Source organism: Rhagoletis pomonella, unplaced genomic scaffold, assembly GCF_013731165.1.
Source record: "Rhagoletis pomonella isolate Grant_MI unplaced genomic scaffold, Rhpom_1.0 Rhpom_scaffold_00004, whole genome shotgun sequence".
In the NCBI taxonomy this organism is placed as follows: Eukaryota; Metazoa; Arthropoda; class Insecta; order Diptera; family Tephritidae; genus Rhagoletis; species Rhagoletis pomonella.
Genome location: NW_023458558.1, coordinates 37,784,551 through 37,808,321, shown reverse-complemented (window position 1 = coordinate 37,808,321; position 23,771 = coordinate 37,784,551). Strand labels below are relative to the sequence as shown.

At 33.4% G+C, this 23,771-nt stretch overlaps 1 protein-coding gene across 1 annotated transcript; it reads left to right on the top strand.

The window, feature by feature from the left end:
• Window positions 1–11,762: 11,762 nt before the first annotated feature.
• LOC118737547 (alcohol dehydrogenase 1-like) lies at window positions 11,763–15,514 on the top strand. The gene is made up of 3 exons (XM_036468120.1): window positions 11,763–11,936; window positions 14,513–14,914; window positions 15,006–15,514. The coding sequence occupies exons 1-3, from the start codon at window positions 11,844–11,846 to the stop codon at window positions 15,282–15,284; spliced, it is 774 nt and encodes a 257-aa protein (XP_036324013.1). The 5' UTR covers window positions 11,763–11,843; the 3' UTR covers window positions 15,285–15,514.
• Window positions 15,515–23,771: the final 8,257 nt, after the last annotated feature.

The window sequence follows — 23,771 nt, the reverse complement described above, 5'->3', positions numbered from 1 at the left end:
CAAATCATTGAATTTTATTACCAAAATCAGTGTTCGGTTCGAAATGTGTTTCGCGCTTTACGTCCGATTTATGGTCTACATAATCGACCAAGTGAGCAAACAATTAATGCGATTGTGACCAAGTTTCGCACTCAGTTTACTCTATTGGACATTAAACCAACCACACGAATGCGTACAGTGCGTACAGAAGAGAATATTGCGTCTGTTTCTGAGAGTGTTGCTGAAGACCGTGAAATGTCGATTCGTCGCCGTTCGCAGCAATTGGGTTTGTGTTATTCGACCACATGGAAGATTTTACGCAAAGATCTTGGTGTAAAACCGTATAAAATACAGCTCGTGCAAGAACTGAAGCCGAACGATCTGCCACAACGTCGAATTTTCAGTGAATGGGCCCTAGAAAAGTTGGCAGAAAATCCGCTTTTTTATCGACAAATTTTGTTCAGCGATGAGGCTCATTTCTGGTTGAATGGCTTCGTAAATAAGCAAAATTGCCGCATTTGGAGTGAAGAGCAACCAGAAGCCGTTCAAGAACTGCCCATGCATCCCGAAAAATGCACTGTTTGGTGTGGTTTGTACGCTGGTGGAATCATTGGACCGTATTTTTTCAAAGATGCTGTTGGACGCAACGTTACGGTGAATGGCGATCGCTATCGTTCGATGCTAACAAACTTTTTGTTGCCAAAAAATGGAAGAACTGAACTTGGTTGACATGTGGTTTCAACAAGATGGCGCTACATGCCACACAGCTCGCGATTCTATGGCCATTTTGAGGGAAAACTTCGGAGAACAATTCATCTCAAGAAATGGACCGGTAAGTTGGCCACCAAGATCATGCGATTTGACGCCTTTAGACTATTTTTTGTGGGGCTACGTCAAGTCTAAAGTCTACAGAAATAAGCCAGCAACTATTCCAGCTTTGGAAGACAACATTTCCGAAGAAATTCGGGCTATTCCGGCCGAAATGCTCGAAAAAAGTTGCCCAAAATTGGACTTTCCGAATGGACCACCTAAGACGCAGCCGCGGTCAACATTTAAATGAAATTATCTTCAAAAAGTAAATGTCATGGACCAATCTAACGTTTCAAATAAAGAACCGATGAGATTTTGCAAATTTTATGCGTTTTTTTTTTTAAAAAAGTTATCAAGCTCTTAAAAAATCACCCGTTACTTAACTTCTTAAAATAGATTTAAATTTAATACATATTAAAGTAAAAGTCCATTATTACTTACTTTAATGATACGTTATGTAGCTCTGAACCTTAAAATTATAGCGTAAGCGACTTCCATTTCATGATATATCTCATTTCGGACTATTTTAAGCAGGGAAGCAAACAAAAAAAAATTTTGGGTTAGGTCACTTCTGCTCTCAGGGACACATATACATATATATTTTTTTTTCAAGTGTTGATAACATGGAAGTTAAAGGTTTATAAAGGCCATCTTTAAAATATGTTTATTAATATTTTGCACTTAAATTTGAAAATACAGAATAGCTTGGAAATATCAATTGTTGCGTTAACACAAAATTGCAACGAATGCATGTTTTACATATCGTCACCTGAAATGCAAAAAGACGTAACAACATCGTAACTGACATGGAAAAATTCTTGATTAAGAATATTATTTTTTTCATTAAATGCTGTAATTCGATGAAATCCATCATATTAATCAAAAACTGAATTTTTAATTTTTTATTAGTTATACCTTTTTGAATTTCAGCGACAATGCTTTTGACGTCTCTTTGCATTTCAGGTGACGATATGTATTCATATATGTTTACTTAGTAGTTTCTGAAGTGCAACCTATTGGCTTCTAAACACCTGTTGCCTTATCAATTTTTTATTGAAAAAAAAACTAGGTAAAAAGTGCAGTTTACATTGTTTCGGTTAGAAAAAAATTCTTACGGTGCCTATACTAAGTTCACATCAGTTTTCATGTTTTTGTCTTGCTCAAATGTTGTCAGTTGTGATTTTAGAGCTTAAAAAAACGCTTATTGCACCAGATGTAATGAAATGATTTCAAAGTGGAATGTAGCATTTAAAAAAAAAATTCTAGTTTACCGACAGATGCAATCTTATAAGTGATCAGTTCGTTTTCCGTCATAGAAATAAAGGTAAAAATTGGCTTATTTTGGGTTCTGTTTTAAGACTTTGAAATGCTCTATCAACTTAAGTTTTACAGTTTCATTTTCGGATTAAAATTTCCTTAGAACAATAGAATTATTATTGTGTATTTAGCAAAAATTTAGCATTTAAGACCCAAAATTATTGAAGGAAGTAGCTTTTACTGAAATGCTCGAAATCGGCTCTAATGATTTTCCTTTTTTTTTATTATTTAGCCAAAAATTCAAGTTAAAGCACAGACAGGTGGCTTACGGGAATTAACTGAAGTTGATCCCGATTAAATACTAGAGTTATTTACCAAAACTAATTCGGATCAAGGAAAATTTCGAGGATGACACTGATGAAAACGGCCAGCTGTTGGTTATTGTACAAGTATACAAACAAAGCAAGTGAGTTTGGCTTCCGCGGTAGCCGGGCGGTGAGAGCCGCGTACCACAAGTCTGTAGGTGACAGGCCAAAAATTTTATTTTTTATAATATTTAATATTAATTTTCTTTATTTCATTCCTTTTTTGTTTATTTTATTAAGTTAAGTTAAGTTAATCTAAATCTTTAGAGTTTAATTTTATTAAAAATATCAGCAATAACTAATTGAAAAAAAAACGTTAAAAAAATATAGAAGTTATAATTGAAGGAATAAAAATAAACAAATAAAAAGTCTACTGGCCGTGCGATTTGAACTCATGACCCTGAGGCTCATTAATCCGCTTTACTGCCGCCTGTTAAGGCACAATTTTGATCAGATCAATTGTCAGTGTTGCCAGTTTTCGGGATTTAGCCCTTTCTCGATATTTTATGACTAAAAGGGCGAATGGGACTTTTTGTCGAGAAACGGTATTTTGTGCATATCATTCCAAGCAATGAAATTTAGTAATTGATAAATATGGAACAGCTGCCATACTCTGCTGTAAATTAAATTTCATTCACTTGTAACTTCATTCATTTGCATTAGCAAATGTTTTGGAAGTAGCTCTTAACAAAAATTTGTTCATATAGTTCTGGAATATCTTTGCACCATATGAATGCTGACTTCCAACGATTTTTTTCATTGCTAATTGGCATCAAAACAAATAAGTATGGGAGTATAAGTTCGGACGAAACCGAACTTTATTTACCCGGCGCAGGTATCAAATATCGTTGTTTCAACTTTCTCTAAACTACATTTACATGATAAGCAGGCGATAATAGACTGACTTAGACTTAATGAAATTATTGAACCAAGTTTGGTAGAAATCTATAAAATGGTTACCGAGATACACCTTGTAATCATAAAGTGGGTTGTGCCACGCCCAATTCCTAAGTCTATAGCAGTCTTATTTATTGCCAAGAGATTGTTGTAACTATTAGCTTGGAGTAAATTAGCGTTCTCATTTATGTAAATATCGGAGTTTTCGGATGTCTGAAATTTACCGCTATACGGGAAGTGGGTGTAATTTTAGTCCGATATTCACTGATTATTGCAGTTTTCGTTTTTCTGTAAATTACCGTGATATGGCAAGTGGGCGTAGTTATTGCCCGATTTCAAAGATTTTCAACAGATTTCTTAGCTAGACCCTACCCAAGCCTCGTACAGAGCTTCGTAAAGATTGGTGAAGATACGGAAATGCATCCTAAGTGGGCGAGGTCACGCCCATTTTCCAAAAATTTCATAATAACAATATTTTTTAGCACAATTTTACTCCTCGTATTAACAGTTTGCATCTAATATTTACAGATATATCGCAGTTTTTTAATTTTTCCAAAATACCGTTATAAGGGATTTGGGCATGGTTACAGTCCGATTTCACCCATTTTCAATACCAATCTACCTTGGATAAAGGGCAACCTACATACCAAAGTTCGTTAAGATATCTGAATTTTTGCCCGAGGTATCGTGTACACGGACGGACGGACAGACAGACAGATATGGCTTAATCGATAGCACTAGAAGGATGCACAGCTACATGCAAAAAAAAAAGAATTCAATCAAAAATTAATTTCTTAAATTGAGGTGTTAAAATTTTGTATCGATTTTTAAGCAGTGGAATCGCGTTTCTTGTCTCAAAATCTATAATACTAGTGTAATAAATATACAAAAAATTTGTGTTTGGAATAAATCCCGTGGATTTTGCATGTTTTTTTCGATGAACACTATTTTTGCCCAATTTTTTTAAGTTAAAGAAGTAATTGTGTGTCAATCGCAGTACTTTTACGTGAAATGGAATAAAATTAGCTTTCAAAACCATTTTGTTTCATATCAAAATATTGCTTCTGTCGAAAACGCTACGATTAATTCGCATGGAGTGTTGAAAACGCGTGTGGCGCAGGTCTAGGGAAATAATTATAAGCTGATCGCAGCATATGCATGTACATATATTTGGTGATTGCATTTATTTATTATTGTTTAATTGTTATCATTTCGGTAATTTATGATTAATTTGGTTATATGACAGGTTGCTCGAAACTTAACCGTTTTCGAGATATTTGATTTTAAAAATTACTTAAATAATATTTAATTTTTGTTTTATAGTCCACTTTTTTTATAGATAAATATTAGTTCAAGGATCCTCTTTTTTCTGATTTTAGTTGAAGAGTATGGCAGTTAAAAAAAAGCATTAATAAATCTTGAATCAAGCCTTGACAGTTAAAAATGGCTGCTTGATGAAAAACTTTGAATTTACGATTTTTCACTAACAGCCACACTCAGAAACGCTCGTTATAATAGCTCTAACGAGCACTTAACTAATGACCGTTAAATCGCTCATTTAATGTTTCCGCTCAGAGTTAAAAAGATAAGGCTCATAAGCAAATGAATATTTCTTAGTGCGGCTATCAAAGTTAAAAGAAAAGGTCTCCGTAGTTAATGCAAACCAAATCAAGATAGGACTATTTATATGATGCGAACCGGCATTGTCGCGGAAAGGCTGGAGAACAATAATGGGTGGCGCATTCATTTAAAATAGAATCTACTCACAGCGGCGAATACAGGAAATCCATAAGACCAGGAGCCAAGGAAAATTTTAAACACCTCCTTTGCTTTTGGCAAGCATACAAATGAAATTCCCAAAAGCTTCTCAATTTGGTAAACTAAATATCTTCAACCTGATACTCTAAGTTCTCCTACAAGTCCCGCTACTTAAGGTTCGATCTTCATCTTCTATCGCTACGGATAAAAATGTCTATGGGTGATCAAGTGATTACCGATGCACACTATCCCCCATTAGGACCATAGCTCGAGCCCAAAAATTTGTTTTTATAATAACGGTCGTCCCTAGACAGACAACGGCAAGGCATATCTCCGAGTGTTTTTCTTGTCATGAAAACGCTCGTCTTTGAAGCCATTTGCTGTTCGGAGGCGGCCTTAAACTATAGGTTCCTCTCCTTTCTGTTACAAAATGAAGGCACACACCACAAATCTAGGGAGAAGCAAAACCAAATATTCAGAAAATATGTAACCGCCACATATTTATTTTATTTACTTTTTAAGCTGAGGTTTACAATTCATGTCACTTAAGCTCCACAGCAAGTGATGTAAAGAGATTTGATTGATACAAGTATTTGTATGCAAGTATAGTATGTCGATTGAGCTACTGGTGGACACATTATTCAAGTCAAATGTAATTATTAAGGTGAAGCGATTTTAAATATAAATACAAAGGCACGCATGATAGGAATACGTAAATTTACTTATTATACATACATACTTTGTGAGTTACATAGAAATCTCTGTAGGTGATACTGAATCAAGCGTGAACAATCATCTCAGGTTGCAGCAGAATACTGCTACCAATACAATGTACTACAAAGTATACTGATGCGTTGCAGTTAATAATAACAATAGATTGGCGCTTACACATATGTCAATATTTGGCCGAGTTTCTCCTCCGATTTGGGGCGTGCGGCTTGATGTTGTCGCACAACAAGGAAGGACCTACAGTTTTACGACGTTTTGAGAAGCTGTTTTTCATTGCAGAAATACACTCGGAGGGTTTCCATTGCCTGCCAATGGGCGACCGCTGGTAAGAAAAAAACTTTTTTTCTATATGTTATATGATGTTGCTTGACCAGGGCTTCAACCCAGGCCCTGCGGAGTGGTAGCGCGCACTGCAGCACTACAGCACAGCGGCCGCTTACATACAATTAGTGTCATTATTATTCGTTTGATTTTCTTTAGATAAATTGTTTATTTCTTAAAAGGAAAGCATTCTGATTAAGTTAAGTGACGTTTTGACTAGTTTCGGCTATTTTTCTTTTGTTTATTTAATCTTTATTATTATTTTTTATTAAAGTCTACCACATTAAAGAGAATACTGACTTAGTATTAATTATCCACGTGGAAACAGAAGATCCAAGCTTGAAACAAACCTAAACAAAGAGTAGTCTTGAACCAAAGTCAAGCGCAAAGTACCTTGCAATCGTACAGTAAACCAAACTGTCGTGGAAACTTTATGTGAAGCACAAGCTCTTTCACATTGGATACTCAAGTCTATCGTTCAGCCAAAATTAGTCCATTGGGTATTAACTGACGGATATGAACGAAAAAATTACATATCAAATGTTTAGAAGCTCTTAATGATTAATATGACAGGTGAGCAATATATGTATGTACATATCTGAAGGTAGCCAAGCTATGGTGGAAGCCAAATAAAAATCTCGTACCTGGTTTTGTATTCTTTACTTGTGTTCAGTGAACATTACCGTTAATTCAGAAATAGCTTTCTTATATTTACCAAGAACTGTACCAACTACTCTCTAATCACCGAACATTAATGTTATGAAGAACTTACGGTTTGATCGTCGTGTTAGCAAACACACTATTTCTTTAGTAACTGATTCAGAAAATGTGATAAATCCTTTGCTTTAGTTCTTAAGCTAAAGGACTTGTTGATCTTTTTCGCACTCTTAGGCTGTCTGAATATTAATGACACACACTGTAACTACTCCATACACCTATGTATGCATTTTGTAAGCTGCACATATAGAGCGTGCAAACAATGTTGACGTACTTAGTTATGTAGTCTCGTAATTGGCGCTAAATTAAGTAATAAAAGCTGGCATCTAAATGCTATGCGACAAAGTAAAAAAATTATATTTGCATAGATAAGAGCTCTAGCAGAAACGCTGTTTATTGCACTTGTAAGTAATTTAGCGATGATCGTGATCTTGATCTTACACATATTTCGCAAATGCATACAAACATTCCCAGTGGGAAAATTGAATGCATATAATCGAAAACAAGAAAACAATCAGTAAAACAGCTGCTTTCACATTCGAAAACGCATTATTTTTCCCACATCGATGTCCTAGGAAAATAGGGGCATTCAATTTTGTATTACCAACAATGCAAGAATGAATGCGATTTAATATGAAATTTGTGCGACTTTTTGGATACATTTAAATGCTGAATACATATTAAACAGTAATAAAATCAATAACTCATAAGAAATACATTACATTATTTATTACGTATGTAATGCATTACCACTTTTCCCACTGGGTAGGTATGTATAAGGGCAGATTACAAAAGTTTAGGTGGGTGCACTCCTACAGACAGCGAATAATAAATTATGTATATAAGTAGGAATATATATGTAAATACATACATAACTTGTAAATGATACAAATGTTACTTATGCTCTATTTGTTTAAATTAATGAGCCATTCCATTGTGACAGGTGGGACATTTTACTCCAGAATGTCATCAATTGTGAACCATAACTAAGTCGTTATAACTTATACTACAGAGAAAAATAGGTTTTAACATAGAACGATAAGTAAAATAAGAAATTTCTCTACCAAAAATTCCAAAACATTTCTTATGTAAGTATCAACTGAATGAATGTGACTACCGGGACAATAAAATGAACCTTTTATTTTTTTGAATTTAACCTTTGTGCACTCAAAGATAAGTTTTAGCCAAACCCCTTCATTTTCATGAAGGATGTTTTTGCGTTGTAAAATATGAATTTTGCGCTGTCGATTTCAATAAAAACTACGCTTATGTAATCTTCACAGAAATATTTTAATTTTCGACTGGTAGGGCATGGGCTTGTCACTGATGTAAAGTTATTATGCATGAAATAAAAGTTTCCATACACAAAAATTACAACTTCTTTTTATTTTTTTGATATCTTTCGACTGATTAATGAAATATAGTAATTTTAAAGCAGCTTGCTTCTGAAATAGAAAGAACTAGGGCATTTTAAAATTCATGTCGTTTTCCTCTTTTGCATGGAATGACCCGTATATCAAAATTTTTATACGTTTTTTTTTGTCTTGTTCAAACTCATTATTTTTTATTGTTCTTTATTTTTGTTCAAGAAGAAAAAAGTAGAGTATAAAGTTTTTTGAGATATGATATTCTTCCATTAAACGAACGAAAAACAAAGTTGCATATTTGAAGGGATAAAAAAGGGCCTTAAAATAACAATTGATAAGAATTTACTTAGTTCATATTTTGTATTAATTCAGACAAGTGACTTGAGACCCTAATTTATACATACATACGTACATATAAATGAACAAGCAATTGATTACAGTTTTGGGGCTTGATTGTTTATTATTTGTCGGTTTGTCTACTCATGCTATTAACAGTCAGTGAATTTAATATTGAGCAAGTCTAATCATTATCAATAAAAAGTATAAAATTGAAATTCTATAACTTTATATATATACAAATGCAAAAAGCAATAGGACAATTCATATAAACGCGTAAATGCATCGTAACCGTGTAAGTCTCGTAAACTTACTTAATTCTGTATGGAAAATCGGTTTATTCACGATGTTTACGCGATTACGAGGCATTTACGCATTTCCATGAACACCCATAATATAATAGTTCATTGGGAATATTTTTGTTACCTTCCTAATCGGAAAAAGGTTAAGCAGGCAGAGATGGCTGCCAGAATTCATAACACAATTTGATACATGATTCGTCATAATAATAAACTTAATTTTTCCCACTTTGCATATCAATTATGGTTGGAAATCAGGTATGCACAATATCTCAAATCTTGGAAAAGAACCTCAAGAAGAGGATCGACACACAACATCTACATATTTGTCGATTTTAATGCCACTTTTAATGAAGCTGACTAATAAAGTGATATAAAATAAGGTTTCAGATAGTACGACTCCTTCTTATGTTATTTTTAAATCTGTTGCTGAAGAAGACAACATGTAAGAACCACAGACCTTAACCGTTTAGAAGCAGTTTTTAGAAGAGCCTGTAATTGCCGGCATATGTCAATGACATCGACATCATCCGTAGCAACCAACGTAACGTATTTTGCCTTCTCGAAATAAGAATGAGAGCGTCGCACAGTATTTCGACTATATGGAGGCAGGTGGAAATAATAGTACACTTGCACCGATTTCACTGAAACTTGACATGTGCTCTAGTTTTGCTTAGAAGTAGGGAATTATGAAATTTGGTAAAGATGGAATAATTGCCACGCCTTCTACTCTTGTGGGCGGAAACATTAAATCTCTACCGATTTCGATGAAATTTAGTTTGTACTCTCGCCTTTACTAGAAAACCCTAAATATAAAATATGGGGAAGATTGGGTCACTCTAACTTCCAAAACTCACAAAAAATGTGGGCCCAGTCATTAAATGTGATGGAATTTTGGTTAATTTTTGTTTCCTGCTTTCCACTTTTAGAAAACAAAGGTTATACTGTAAAATGACCTAGGTGTAAATACTTGCTTTTTTCCCAATGTTTGGTGAGATTTTTTCATTGTTCGAAAAATTCTTTTCGCGAAATTATGTAAAAAGAAGCTGAAAAACAAAAATTACACATATTTGCAAAGTCGCGCGCAAAGATCAAATTATATATTCGAAAACTACATAAAATTCTCTAAAACATTCGTCTAATTTCAAGACCTGACGGACCGGTACTCACACTTCTTTTTACTAATAATCTTTAGCATCTACATTTCATAGTAAATTGTTTGGTAAGAAAATGGGAAAGTACCAAAATAAATGATAGATACGTTCACTTGAATTTTCCACGACATTTAGGTAATTGATTACATTTGAGAAAGAAACAATTTCTTTAATGGGTTAATCGCCAAAGACAACTAAACTGATTAGTCGGTATCGCGCCCATTCCCATTTTTTTGGAAATGTATCGTTCTCTAAAACCAATCGGTTTTTTTTCATCAGCTGTCACCATGACATTTTTCTACCTGCCTCCATATAGTCGAAACACTGTGCGTCGCCGAACTATTTATGTATGTAGGTACATTTCTCTAGTCATCAAACACTCAGTCAGCGGCTATGCGTCTCAGTTCTTACGCCACTAAAATCAGCATCAGCATCTATAATAAAGTCAGACTCGAAATTCAACGCAGAACTACCCTGGCCAGCAAGTGCTACTTTGGCCTAAGTAGGCAGTTGGGAAGTAAATTCCTGTGTGTTATTTAGTACAAAAACCACACTCGGAAGAAATATTTTTCAGAAGACTTACATGCCTTTGCACGTTGGTAGCGTCGAATAACGCGGAAGTTAGAACGATGGCCTTCACAACGACATAGTGCGGCGAATTAAAATACAGCGGATCCGCTAGTTTGGTCAGATAGTTAGAATCGACACCCTCCTGCTCTGAAAATATTAAGCTCGGAACACACTGGTGGTAGCAGTGGAAGAGCTCAGTGCGATAAAAAGACCAAGTGGATAAGGACTTGGCATTTCCAGTTGGCACAGAAGAGAAGCGACTGGCATGCTTTGTTGAACTCGGCCAAAATCGCTTAGGTGGTTACAGCGACAATTACGGAGAAGAAGCGAGGCGCGCCGGGTAAACTATAACCATATAAAAAGAATTTAAAATTACGTACATATATACACGGTGTCCAAGAAGTTCTTTGCCAAACTTGCGGAGACGGTAGGCGGGGGGACTGAGCTCCCTGATAAGCAAACATGTTTCAGGTAACAGTGTCACCGTTTTTTAAGTATCACAAAATAACGTCAGAAGCAGGTAAAAATGTACCTTTGTACTTTGGAAGTATTTTACAGAAAATATATGATTTTAATAAAAAAAAATACCCTGTATGTATGCAGATGTATTAATATTGGCTGGGGTGCGGCTGAAGAGCGTGGGTCAATATTTTTCTCGTTTTACGTACTTCAAAAGATAAACAATTTATTTTTTATTTTCTTTTATACGTAAGCTTGATGTGAATTGGCAGCTGAAAATACAAAGTTGTAAGCTCATTAATAGTATTGTGCTAATATGCACTAAATGCAAACAACCGATTACATATCGGCGTCTGTGAGTACCACATACAGTGAATAAAATTCAGAAAATAGAGGGAGGAATATTTTTGTTTACATATTTTTTTTGCAATTAAACTAACAAGATATTTTCGTGCAACTCATTTATTTGTGATTTAATTATTACCAATGTATGTACGTAGAAATTTATAAATTAAATTTTTCCTTAAAATCATTATTTATGATAATTCGACGCACCGAAAGCTAAATATGTATGTATGTACTTTTATATGTAGCTAAGAGGCAACCGCCCTATTTCTTATTCAAAGCTCCGTGACATGCGCTCTGCATTATTGCATTTCTAATTAGAAGCCAAAAAAGCCTCTTCCTTCGCCGAAAATTGGATATAAAAACCGGGGAAGTCATTTATAAGAATCGCAGTCGATACACAGAAGTACTGCACGCAACAGTTTTCATTTTATTGCTATTTTTCGTGTAATAAAAAAAAAAACAATAAATTAAGCGAAAATGAGTTTGGCGGGTAAAAATGTGGTGTTTGTTGCCGCTTTGGGCTCCATTGCCTATGAAGCCAGCAAAGAGTTAATGACCTTGGATTTGGCGGTAAGCTGCATGAAAAAAAGAACACACTTAGTGAATGGATATTGCAATAAGTATAAAGTGATGAGTGAAAATGAATTTAAGAAATTTAATAATAACAAGCAATTTGTAAGCAAAAAACATAACCGACTTCATTTCTCATAAAAAATTTAAACCAAATTAGCATGCGTCCACCTGTGAGGTAACTCCTTTCCTTAAAAAAAAAAAAGTTTTAGAAATCGGTTAACGTGGTCCAAAGTTAAGCGATAACATACATAAAAAAATAAAATAAAAAAATATTCCGACGAACTAATAACTTTCTCCTTTTTGTGAAGTCGGTTAAAAAATGAATCAAATATTACCTAAAGATATTAAAAAAAAACAATCTTACAAGTCGGAATATTAAAATCTTCTATGCAATGAAAATATATATTCTAGCGTGAGTTTACAAATAAAGCTCAGTAAAAAAAAATTATAGCAAAACTTGAAAAGAAATAACTAATAAAATAAAATACAACAAATTAAAGTAAAACCAAAAAAAAAATAAAGAGCGCTAATGTTCCCAGTGTTTCATGTGTCAAATTTGGTATTGTGGTTTACCTGTAAATGTACAATAAATTTTTATTTTTACGAGAAGGGTTACCACTTGTTAAAGAATTGAATTGATCATATTTAGTATGGGTATCAATCGAAATGTTTTTGAAAAGGCCTTATTTATTTCTTAACTAAATGTAGGATGGTTACCACTGGTTTAAAATGTCAAATTTTATTTAAATAAAGGTATTAGAGATATGTATCTTAATTAGGGTGTCAGACGAAAGAGATATAAAAATTATAGTTGAATAGAGTTGCCAATAGTTCGAAAAGTCAGCATTAAATAAATTATAAAGGAGTTGTACGAAAAGTTAAAATATGGGTCTCAAAACGAAAGAATATTAAAATAATAAGTCTTTAGTTTAAATATTTAGAATATTTTCTAAGAGAGCTGAAACCTGGACAAATTAGGAGTATTGAATAAGTTAAATGATTTAAAATAGGGGTATCGATCGAAATGAGTTTGAAAGACTTTATTTTCGAAATATATTTAGAAGAGTTGCCATATGTTTACAAAACCAAATCAAACTTGAATTGGCGCACTTATCGGCAATTTAAATATGTGTCACAATATAGGTGTCAGACGAAAGAGTTTTAAAAAAGTTTCAAATTGAAAATAATTTAAAGAGGGTTGGCACCTGTTTTAAAAGCAAAATGAAATTAAATTATGCACAATTTATATGAAATATTAAAATACGGGTGTCAAACGAAAGAGTGCTAAGAAATTTTTTAACAATTAGAATATCTTCGAGGTATTTGAAGAGGGATGCCACGGGCTTAAAAATTTAAACTCAAGTTATTTATTATGTTACATTACTTAATAAAAAATGTGTATTAATCGAAACGGTTTTAGAAAGTCTTTATTTCAAAATTGTATTTAAAAATATTACCACGTATTTGAAAACTCAAATTCAGCCTAAATCGTCAATTAATTGGTGAAAATTAAAAGAAAACGATTCAGGAAGATTTTAGTCTGAAAAAACTTCTATAAAGTGTTGCCACTTGTTTGATAGGTGTAGTTTAATTAACTTAAACACAAGATATGTATATAATATATTTAAATATGAGTAGATATAAGCCGAAGGAGTTTTATAAAAACTTTACTTTGAAAATACTTTGGATTAGGGTAACCACTTATTCGAAAAATTATATTTATCTAACTGTGTATATACAGGGATAGGTACTCCAAGTGTTATCAATAAAAAAAGTTATAATTTTTTTTTGCTTTTTTATTTAAAACATCAGTTTATCATAAAAGCTAGTCAAATGTTAAAAAAGTGTATTATTATTCGATGTAGCCATCTTTAGAATGAATAGCAGCATCGAGTCTGTCCGGGTTTCTTATGCTGCACGTATGTGGTTTAGCGGTATTTTGTCCCAGTGGGAGCGAATCGCAAACTGCAAGGTATTGAATTTTTTATATATATTAGTTGAAGTTTTGTCTTCGAGAATATACCATAAGAATCAGAAGGTCTCGTTATTAGTTAAAAGATTTTGTGTTATTTTTAACCGACTGTAAAAACGGAGGACGCTATCAATTCGTCGGATAATTTTTTGTTTTTTATGTTTGTTAAGGCATTACTTTTGACCACGTTAAATGTTTTCTATAATTATTTTTCTAAAAAAAAGGTGGTACCTCAGAGGTGCTCCCATACTACATAATTGGGTTTAGATCCGATCATTAGATCGTGAAGAAATTAACGGTAATCTTAAATTTTTATATGATAATTGAAGTCGGCTTTTTTTGGATGAAAATTATCTGTGGCCTTATCAAATTTTCTGTGCAGTTTTCAGATTCAGCAAGCTTTTCTTTCACTTCATTCGTGACAACACACTTTTATCATAAAACTGACCATTCAAATTCTCTCACTACTGCCATTGTGAACTTTATTTAGTTTAATGTGTTTAAAGTATTCATTATTCTAATTATTTAAGCAAATTCTATACAAAAATGCTTCATATAACAATAAATTTAAAAATTTCTATAATTAATTTTTCTTTCGCAGTCCTTTTTCGCCTTTGACATTCTGGACAAACCTGAAGCGGTGAAGGCTTTGCAGGATATCAACCCCAACACTAAAGTTCACTACACGAAATTTGACATCACCAACAAGGAATCGATCAAGAGCGCTCTTGCCGATTTGGTGTCCAAAGTGCAATACATCGACGTATTAGTCAACGGAGCTGGCATCTTGGCTGACCCCGCAGTTGAGTTGACTATAAATGTCAACTTGATTGGTCTAATCAATACCACCTTTGAGGCTTTGCCTTACATGGATAAAAATCAAAAGGGGCGAGGTGGAGTTATTGTGAATATCGCCTCTGTATTGGGTCTAGAACCATGTCCACCAGCGGCTGTGTATTGTGCTTCCAAATTTGGCGTAGTGGGTTTCTCACGCTCTCTAGGGGTATGTGTGCAAAGATAAACCTAAATAAGCAACGAAACTTTATAGAAAATTATTTAGTTTAATTAAAAGGTCCTATGATTTTATATTCCAGCATCCCGACTACTATGAACACACTGGCGTTGCAGTGAGCACATTCTGTCCCGGTTTGACTGACACGCCATTGAAGAACAATCTCTCCACCAAATATACCTTTGATTATTCTAAAGCGATTGGCGCTAAATTCGATAATAGCAAAACCCAGACACCCGAAATTTGTGGAGAACACTTGGCTCAAGTGGTAGATTTGCAGGACAATGGTGGGATCTACATTAGCAACCAGGGTACACTGACCAAGGTGAAACCAAGTGTCTACTGGGAACCTACTTATTAAAGACTTGCAGAATAAATATGTAGATAGGTTTTAGTAAACATTTATACATATATATTAATTAATAATAAATAATGGGGTGAATGTAGTCGTACTCTAATTAACAAAAAATAAATAAATTTAAAAACTTTTAAGTATTTATTAAAAACTAAAAGCAAGAAAAGAGTAAATATTTGTCCAATGAAATTTTGCTGCAACAAATAAATAAATACGTACACGTACACGTACATTTTAATTTTCATGATATACATACGAATTTACATATCTGATTTCATAAATAAATTCAAAGATTTATACATATAAACAAGTACGATTTTTCCCCGGCATGCAAATAAACAAATATCGCAGCTTATTCACGATTCGTATGTAGTGACTTTAGTTTGCAAAAGCTATTTGTATATGTGTGTGTACATTAGGGCGGTCAAAAAATGCATGTGAAAAGGTAAAGTCGGAAGTTTAATGCTCTCAGCCCCTAGGATTGTCCGTCCGTCTAGCCGTGTACACGATAACTCGAATTGAGATATCTCAACGAAATTTATCCAAGGTAAGTTGCTATTGAAAATGGGGGAAATATGATTGTAATAATAATAATAGATTGGCGCTTATGTTAGTGTTTGGCCGAGCTTCTCCTCCGATTTGTGGTGTGCGCCTTGATGTTGTCACACAAAGCGGAGGTACCTACAGTTTAACGCCGACTCCGAACGGCGATTGTATTAGTATGAGAAGCGGTTTTTCATGGCAGAAATACACTCGGAGCTTTGCCATTGCCTGCCGAGGGACGACCGCTGTTAAAAAAACCTTTTATTTTCTATATTTTTTGCGATGTTGCCTTGACCAAGGCTTGAACCCAAGCGTTGCGGAGTGGAAGCCGCACTGCTTACCACTACACCACAGCGGCCGAGATGATTAGCCATGCCATATTTAAAGATCAGTGGCAAAGCGATTTCACACTTTTAGCAGGTGTTGCCAATCGGCCCTATGCTGAATATCGTCATCGTCATCGTCGACGATCGTCAGCGCATCAGTACATGGCTGACGATGGCAGTATCGTCGCTTTTACTAGCGATGACGATATTCAACATAGGGCGGAATATTCATCAATTAAATAGAAAAAAATTTAAAACGCGAAACTATTGCATGAAGTGAACGGGTGATAATAACCAAACGAAAGGCTTGTGAAATGGACCATTTTAAGACAGCCATGTCATTGGAGCCCTTTCGAGGTAATATTTCCATAAAATAATATACTCTTTCCTAGCATCAGGGAATGTTTTTTCTGAGTGTACCTGCGGAGTGTATATAAAATTCGGTTTCGTCCACTTCTTAACTTGTTATCTATTAAAGATGTCAACATAAAGCGATTACTCCACATACTTCAGATGATGACAAAAACATTACAAGGTAAATTCATTCTCCCAATTTGTCGGCCATATTTTTTTCTGACGTTTGCAAGCATTTTGAAAACATATAAAATTGCAATTAAAGAAAATAAAAATTATTCACAATTGTTGTTGCTTGAGATTGAAAACGAGAATGTGTGTGTGAGTTTGAGTATTTGAATTTTTAAATTATATTGCTGGTCAGACTGACTTATATTTTTTATCATGGTTCAGATGAGGACAAATCTGGATATAATTTTATCTACAGTATACAGAAGATGAATTCAAGGGTCTTTGCATATTCTTATGTACTCCCAGCCCATCTGGGAATCGAACCCCCAAAAAACCATACCTGCGTTCACCTCTGTATGTAGTAGAGGTAGTCAGAATGCCATAATGCACACCGCCATGAGGGAAGACAGCTTAAACGGGTTGGCCCTCTCAATATACAGTGAAGCCCACTTAAGTACCCCCCGATTAATTACCTAACCCGCTTAAGTAACCTGTAATCTGAAGAAAATCCCTCTCTTAAGTACCTCCCCGCTTATTTACCCAACCCGCCTAGGTACCTAAATTTTTTGTTTTACTTATTTAAATTTTTTTTCTACTTATAATTTTCCCCTTTCAAGTGCGCCCTTGAACGTGCTTCTTGAAACTTGCACATTATTACACTAAAAGTGAATGGGCTATAAACACGTCTGGGAAAAAGTTTGATATTTTGATGAAAATTTTAAGCTTCAGTTTATATGGTATTTGTTAGGGAATGAAATGTGTTTTGATTGAAAAATCTTAAAATTTGATAAATAAGCATAAGTGACAAACTTCATTTTGATTTTGGTCCGAAACGATAGATATGTCCAACACTGTATGTATGTATAAATATGTATAATCAATGACTTTAAAGAATTGAATTCTTTTGAAAATTACATACCATAGATTTGTCGATTTTTTTATAAAGTTTTTATTTATGTGTTTAGATAATGCTACAATCTTGGTTTTAAATAACGTACACTTCATTAAATGTTAATGTTTTTTTTTCAAGAAGTTATTTATGTAAGTTACCAAGAAGATTAACTACATCAATAATTATGTTCGCTTAAGTACCCGCATAGAGGTACTTAAGCGGGTTTTACTGTAAATTTAGACATTGAAGTAAAGCCAGAAGAAGTGAAGGCAAGATTTCTCAATATGGGAAAAAACCGCATCAATTTCAGTGTCTACATACATACATATGTATATGCATCAAAAATTAAGTTTATGTTTACTTATTAACAAAATCATTAATTGGTACATCATTATGAAAGTACTCGTTCCCCCCAAACTTTTAATCTAGATCCGCCACTGGGTATAACGAAAATATTTTTGACCCTTTATGTTATGTTATATCGAGCCCTAACCGCCAAAATAACGTAAGCGACCATTTTTTCAAAATTTTATTTTTGATGCAGAAATGCATCTAGATGCTCTAGGAATATTTCTGCATCAAAAATAAAATTTTGAAAAAAATGTCGCTTACGTTATTTTGGCGGTTAGGGCTCGATATGTATCATTACATATCTAAATAGATACAGTCATATGTAGTAAGTATGCACAATATATTTAGTATCTATGTGTCAAGCAGAGACTGCTGGACACCCACTACAAAGCTGTGTTATACCAATTAAAATATTTGCATTTAAATTGACAAGAAACATGTTCAGTTTGTGTGCATGTGACTGCCATTTAAAAATACATACATATACATATTTATATGCATATATTTTTAAACACATCTACATATTTACATACGTGCGTTAAAGGAAAATAAACACAGCTGTCCGTTGGGCGTGTTGGCCATATATCATAGCAAATGTATATTCATACACATGTGTGTGTACGCGTATAAATTGTATAATTTTGTGTTCAAATGCATACAAACACTATTTTTAGATTATCGAATTAATTATTGAAATTTTGGTTATGATGCTTCCAAGTGGAATTTTTCATTAAATGTGTTGAAATTTTGCGGAAAATTAATTAAGTGATAATACTGCCTTGACTTTTAGCTTAATAAAATTCATAAATTACATTTATAATTTATGGTTGGAGATATATAAAATAAATAGCGGCGAGACAATTTGCCACTCTAAATAATTAATCAGGACAGAATATGTATATACATATATAAATCGCACAAAAAGCCGGGGCTTTTGTACATTTTTGACATTTTGTACATGTTAGTATAACTTTGAAATTTCTTTTTTATTAACCCTCTGACTTCTGGTGACTGGGAAAGTAGTTTTATATTCCGAAAGTGTTACTATTGTTATAGGATTTAAAAAATTCAAGTCAAGTCTTGAAACAAGCGGTTGTAAAAACACTCGTTCCAGCATTGGTTGTCCGCTAGGCTTGGGATGTGCAACGCCGAATGAAAGGAAGGAAAATTCCTCGGAAAACTGTATACCGGCTCAGCTGTTCAAAGCCGGCAACGAAGAGCTGGCTGGGCGCAGAATCTAAGCAGAATTTAGTGTGATCTATACATTCCCGAAGACTGCACCTTTTCCAATCTACAAGAAGGGAGTTTTAACAACTATCGCGGAAGAAGCCTTCTTAATTGCTTATAAGGTCCTCTCAACGATTTACGACAATGTGACTTCAGACCTGGTAAGTTCACTATGGGTCAGATTTTCACAGCACGTCAATTCCCAGAGAAAGCAATAGATAAGCAAATCGACACACCCCATTTTTTTGTCGATTCTAAACCCACGAAATCAATTTTTATATGATATGATATATGAAAATTAGGAAGACTCCCGACAAAAAATAACTCTCAAAAATGAATGAGATTGTTTACACCTTCCTGGTTATCAGGTTATCTGGTTAAAAATTAGTATTGTGTAGTGTATTTAATTGTTGTAAACTGAATACAAAATATAACCACATAAGCTGATAACCAGGCAATCGCGAAGAACCTCATTGGTAATTTTAAGTGAATGGGCTACAAATCAGTACCTATACCCAAAAATTTTCTAAAAATTCTTGTTAAAACTTTTAAATTTTAATTAAAATTTTTTGAACTTTGATTGACCTTTATGAAATTTGTTCAAGTTTCGAAACTTACGCCGTTTTGTTTTCCAGTGAAAAATGTGGTCTTCTCAGTGCCCTCTACGCTAAGTAGCGTCATACACACCCCTGCTTTTCGCACTTGCAGAAAGTACCCTTTCCGACCCTGACTAATGGTGCAAAATAATATTTGCTTCGTCATATGGTCAGGATTGAGTTTTGAAAAAAAAAATGTATATTCTACTTCACAGATTTTCGATTGACCTTATTAAGAGGTCATATTTAGACTAATTTGAAGTATTGAACAGATCAATTTTAACTAAGCTAGCTTCAGTAATTATTGATTTATCGCAGTTTTCGTATATCTGTATATTACCGTTATATGAGAGGTGGGCGTCGGTATTGCCAGATTTCAAAGGTATTCAACATACACCTTAGTTATATTCTAGACAATGTTCGTTCCGAGTTTGGTGGCGATTGATGAAGCGGATATTGAGATACAGCAGCAAAAACTGCATAATGGTCTTATTTTATGCCAAAATTCTACTTAACTAACTAATTTTTAACAATTTGGATCCAGTATCTGAATGGGTTAATTACCGAAGGGAATAACTCAGTACTTTTCCGATAGCGAAAATTTGGTGCTGTTCAACACTGCTCCGTTAAACGAACCGAATGGCACCAAAATTGTCATATCGAAAAAATATTGACTTATTCTCTTTGACAGTTAACCGATTTGTTTAAGGAAATCACGTAGTTTTTGTATTTGTGTAAATATAACATTAAGACGCACACAGCGCTTACAAGCCAAATCAGCTGTGTGGGGTTTTTCTAAAGCTCATTTCTTTGTCTGTTTCAGAATTTGGGGAATCTGTAACTTCATCAGCGCTTTTCGATTTCAGTTTTTGTAATTCATTTCTAATACTTTCTTCTGCGACTGGTTTGAAAAATTTGTGCTTATAGCGAGCTAAATAGGTGGATATGGAAAATAAATTATTATATTCTAGGATTGAAAATTTTGAATAAAATTCTTTTTTCAAAGTCGTGGTTGCCAACCGAAACGGATCAGAATATTTTTATTTTTATTAAAAAGCGCCCCCGTTTCTTAATAATTTCAGATAGTTACATAATTCTTATCTTATTGAAGGTCAGACCTATAGATTTTTAATTATTTCAGCATCGACTCTCTTTATAGTCAGACGTTGATCATTTCTGCCGATACTGAAGGACTTTATTCTTCGACTTTAAATAGCAAAGACAGTTTTACCGCAGAAGTTTTTAGCCAAGGATCCAATGTATATCCCTATGAAAAAAATTTTGTCCGACAAGTAAACAAAATTATTGCTTTTAAAATGTTTGCAAAACTAAATTCACCAAAGAGCCCCGTTTGGAATTATTAAAACGAATATATTTAACATCAAAAGCAAATCACGAAAATTTGTTTAAGAATTACAGCGCATACTTTCTACTTTTTTGTCTAGTAGTTTTTTTTTAAGATTGGTCCAAAAAAAATCATAATAAAGAAAGAAACCAATGCAGGTATTTAAAGCACAGAAAAAAAAATATTGTTAGAAAGACTATGTTCTCTTTGACATACGTCAAAGGTCAAGTAGAAGTCGTGTTTGACTGCCCAATGATTGCTCGGTTATATAGCCTAAGAAATAATATGTTTAAAGACATGTTTTTTATCAAAGTTGATAAATATGACATTTGACAAGTTTTGTTATTTACACAATTTGTCATTTTGTTTGCCATAATATAGATTTTATCGGTGCAAAAGCTTCGCATTGATTATTAGGAATGCGAATGTTAAAATTAATGCGGAAGCTCCGCGGTTGCGAATGCCAATGCATAAGCTGATGTTTGTAAATTAGAGATATTAAAGAAAAATGTATATTAATAAATAATAATTTTTATCTCTCTGTATATATGTTTGTACGAGCATCACTCAAAAAAAAATTAATGTATGGACTTGAATTAGTTTTAACCCGTGCATTGCTAGAGGTCTAAATTAAAATATAGAAAAAAAAAAAATTTAGAGTAGCCACATGTAGGAAAATTGCAGTTTAAGTTAATTGATAAGATAAAGTAAATATTGGCTATCAACAGCAAGAGGTTTAAGAACGCTCAGAGGCGAAAATATATTTTCGGAAGGTTGCCAACTGTTCGAAAATTTTATTTTAATTTAGCTGATGAGATCAATTAAATAGGGCAATATGGGCTTGATAATAAAGGAGTTTAGGAAGGTTTACTGTCGAAAATATTTTTGAGGAGGGTTGTCAACTGTTCAAAAATTATATTCAAATAAGTTGCTAAAATTAATGCAATGTAACGGGTATTACAGTAAAGAGGTTTAAATAAGTTTCTGTCGCAAATATTTTTAAAGCGGTGTGCCACCTATGTCAAAAATGGAATTCAGTTAAATTGATAAGAAAATGCTTATTTTGAATTAGTACACCTTTATTTAACGTAGACATTGTCAGAATTGCATTGGAAGTATTGAAGCCCCCTACCGGGAAAACTTGAGATTCAATAATCCGAGAAATTCATCGTAATCAAACTAATTTTGTGCAAAATTGTTTACTTGTCATTATTGGTTAGAGATGTGGAATTTTTCGTTCTTATAATAAGGACACATCATTTTCTGGGGCTTTTGTTTACTTTTTCCTTCTTATAAAATATGCGGGTAAATAAAAAAATCTGTTTTTCAAAGTACGATCAAAATTACGTAATTTTTGTTCTCAAAAAATTAGTTAACCTTTGTATTTGTGCGCAGCTGAAAATGTGAAGGCAACATTTTTAGGTTAAGGATTCATTAAAAATTGGCTTAAGAAAACTTTAAAGTTTAATTTCGTTAAATCAAAATTTTGCTGTATGAGCGATCATTTCTAATTGCGAACATTGAAATATGATTAGCACAGATCAGTATACTTATCTCGTTTTATCCCGAAGTATAAACGCAACTATTTATTTCAAAAATATTTAACTAGAATTTTAATCTGCATCATTTTATATTTCATATCAGAACACATACATAACTATATAAGCGTATAAGTATTTGAGAGTTTCTCGAAGCTATGATTTTCGGCTTATAATAATTGTGTAGAAGAATCTCTCAATAAGAAATCTTGATATACAAATAACATAAACAGCTAAAGGTTGGCACAATACACGACACTAATGTACAAATGCATATACTAAAAGTACATACATATTTAACAACATGAACTCTTTTGAGCAAAACTTTTCTGCTCTTATACAGCTGCATAAGCTATTTTTAAGAGAGAGTTTTGTACAACATTTAAAGAGCATGATCGCCTGGCTTTTTTAGTTGCTTTTTCTATTATGCCTAAAAGTAGGCTGTGGTATCTTACTTATTTTCATGTTTATTGCCAAGAAATCTGGCAGCACTCTGTATATTACATTTTGCATAGCATGCACAGGTTTTGTTTGTATGTATATAGACACATATTTAAGCATGAGTGCGCAATAGAGTTATAATGGACATGAATTTGTTTGCAACAAATGATTGACAAAAACTTTGAAATTCTTACATTCTTAAAAATTTAAAAACAATATACATATGTATTATCATAAATTACACCTCAAATTCAACTTATTTATACTCACTTTAGTGCGGTCTTTCAGAACAAATCGTACTTATACTCAGAGAAAGAACAGTCATTCCTATAATTTATTGTCATATCTTTTAAGCTACCTAGTATGTACATTATCAAAACGAGTTGGCAGAGTTTTATTCGTATTTCCGTACAATAATTAAAGTATATACATACATACATACTTTAATACAAAAGATGTTAATTAACAAGTAAAAAAGTCTAAGTTCGGGCGGAGCCGAACATTAAATACCCGGCGCAAGTATTAAATATATGTTTTTCACCTTTCCGAAAGCTACCGCTACATGGTAAACCGAGGTGTATCCATTTTGAGTAAATTGGCGTCCTTAAATTTCGAAATATTGAAGTTTCAAGCATATCTGAAATTTACTGTTATATGAAAAGCGGCCGTAATTTTAGTTCGATTTCAATAAGTTTCAACGTTTTGCTTC

What these genes read in the sequence shown, in the direction of transcription:
- LOC118737547 (XM_036468120.1), top strand. Translation starts at nt 11,844, where the DNA reads ATGAGTTTGGCGGGTAAAAATGTGGTGTTTGTTGCCGCTTTGGGCTCC. An exon ending in TAATGACCTTGGATTTGGCG is followed by an intron (nt 11,937 to 14,512) that starts GTAAGCTGCATG and finishes TTTCTTTCGCAG; the next exon opens with TCCTTTTTCGCCTTTGACAT. An exon ending in GTTTCTCACGCTCTCTAGGG is followed by an intron (nt 14,915 to 15,005) that starts GTATGTGTGCAA and finishes TTTATATTCCAG; the next exon opens with CATCCCGACTACTATGAACA.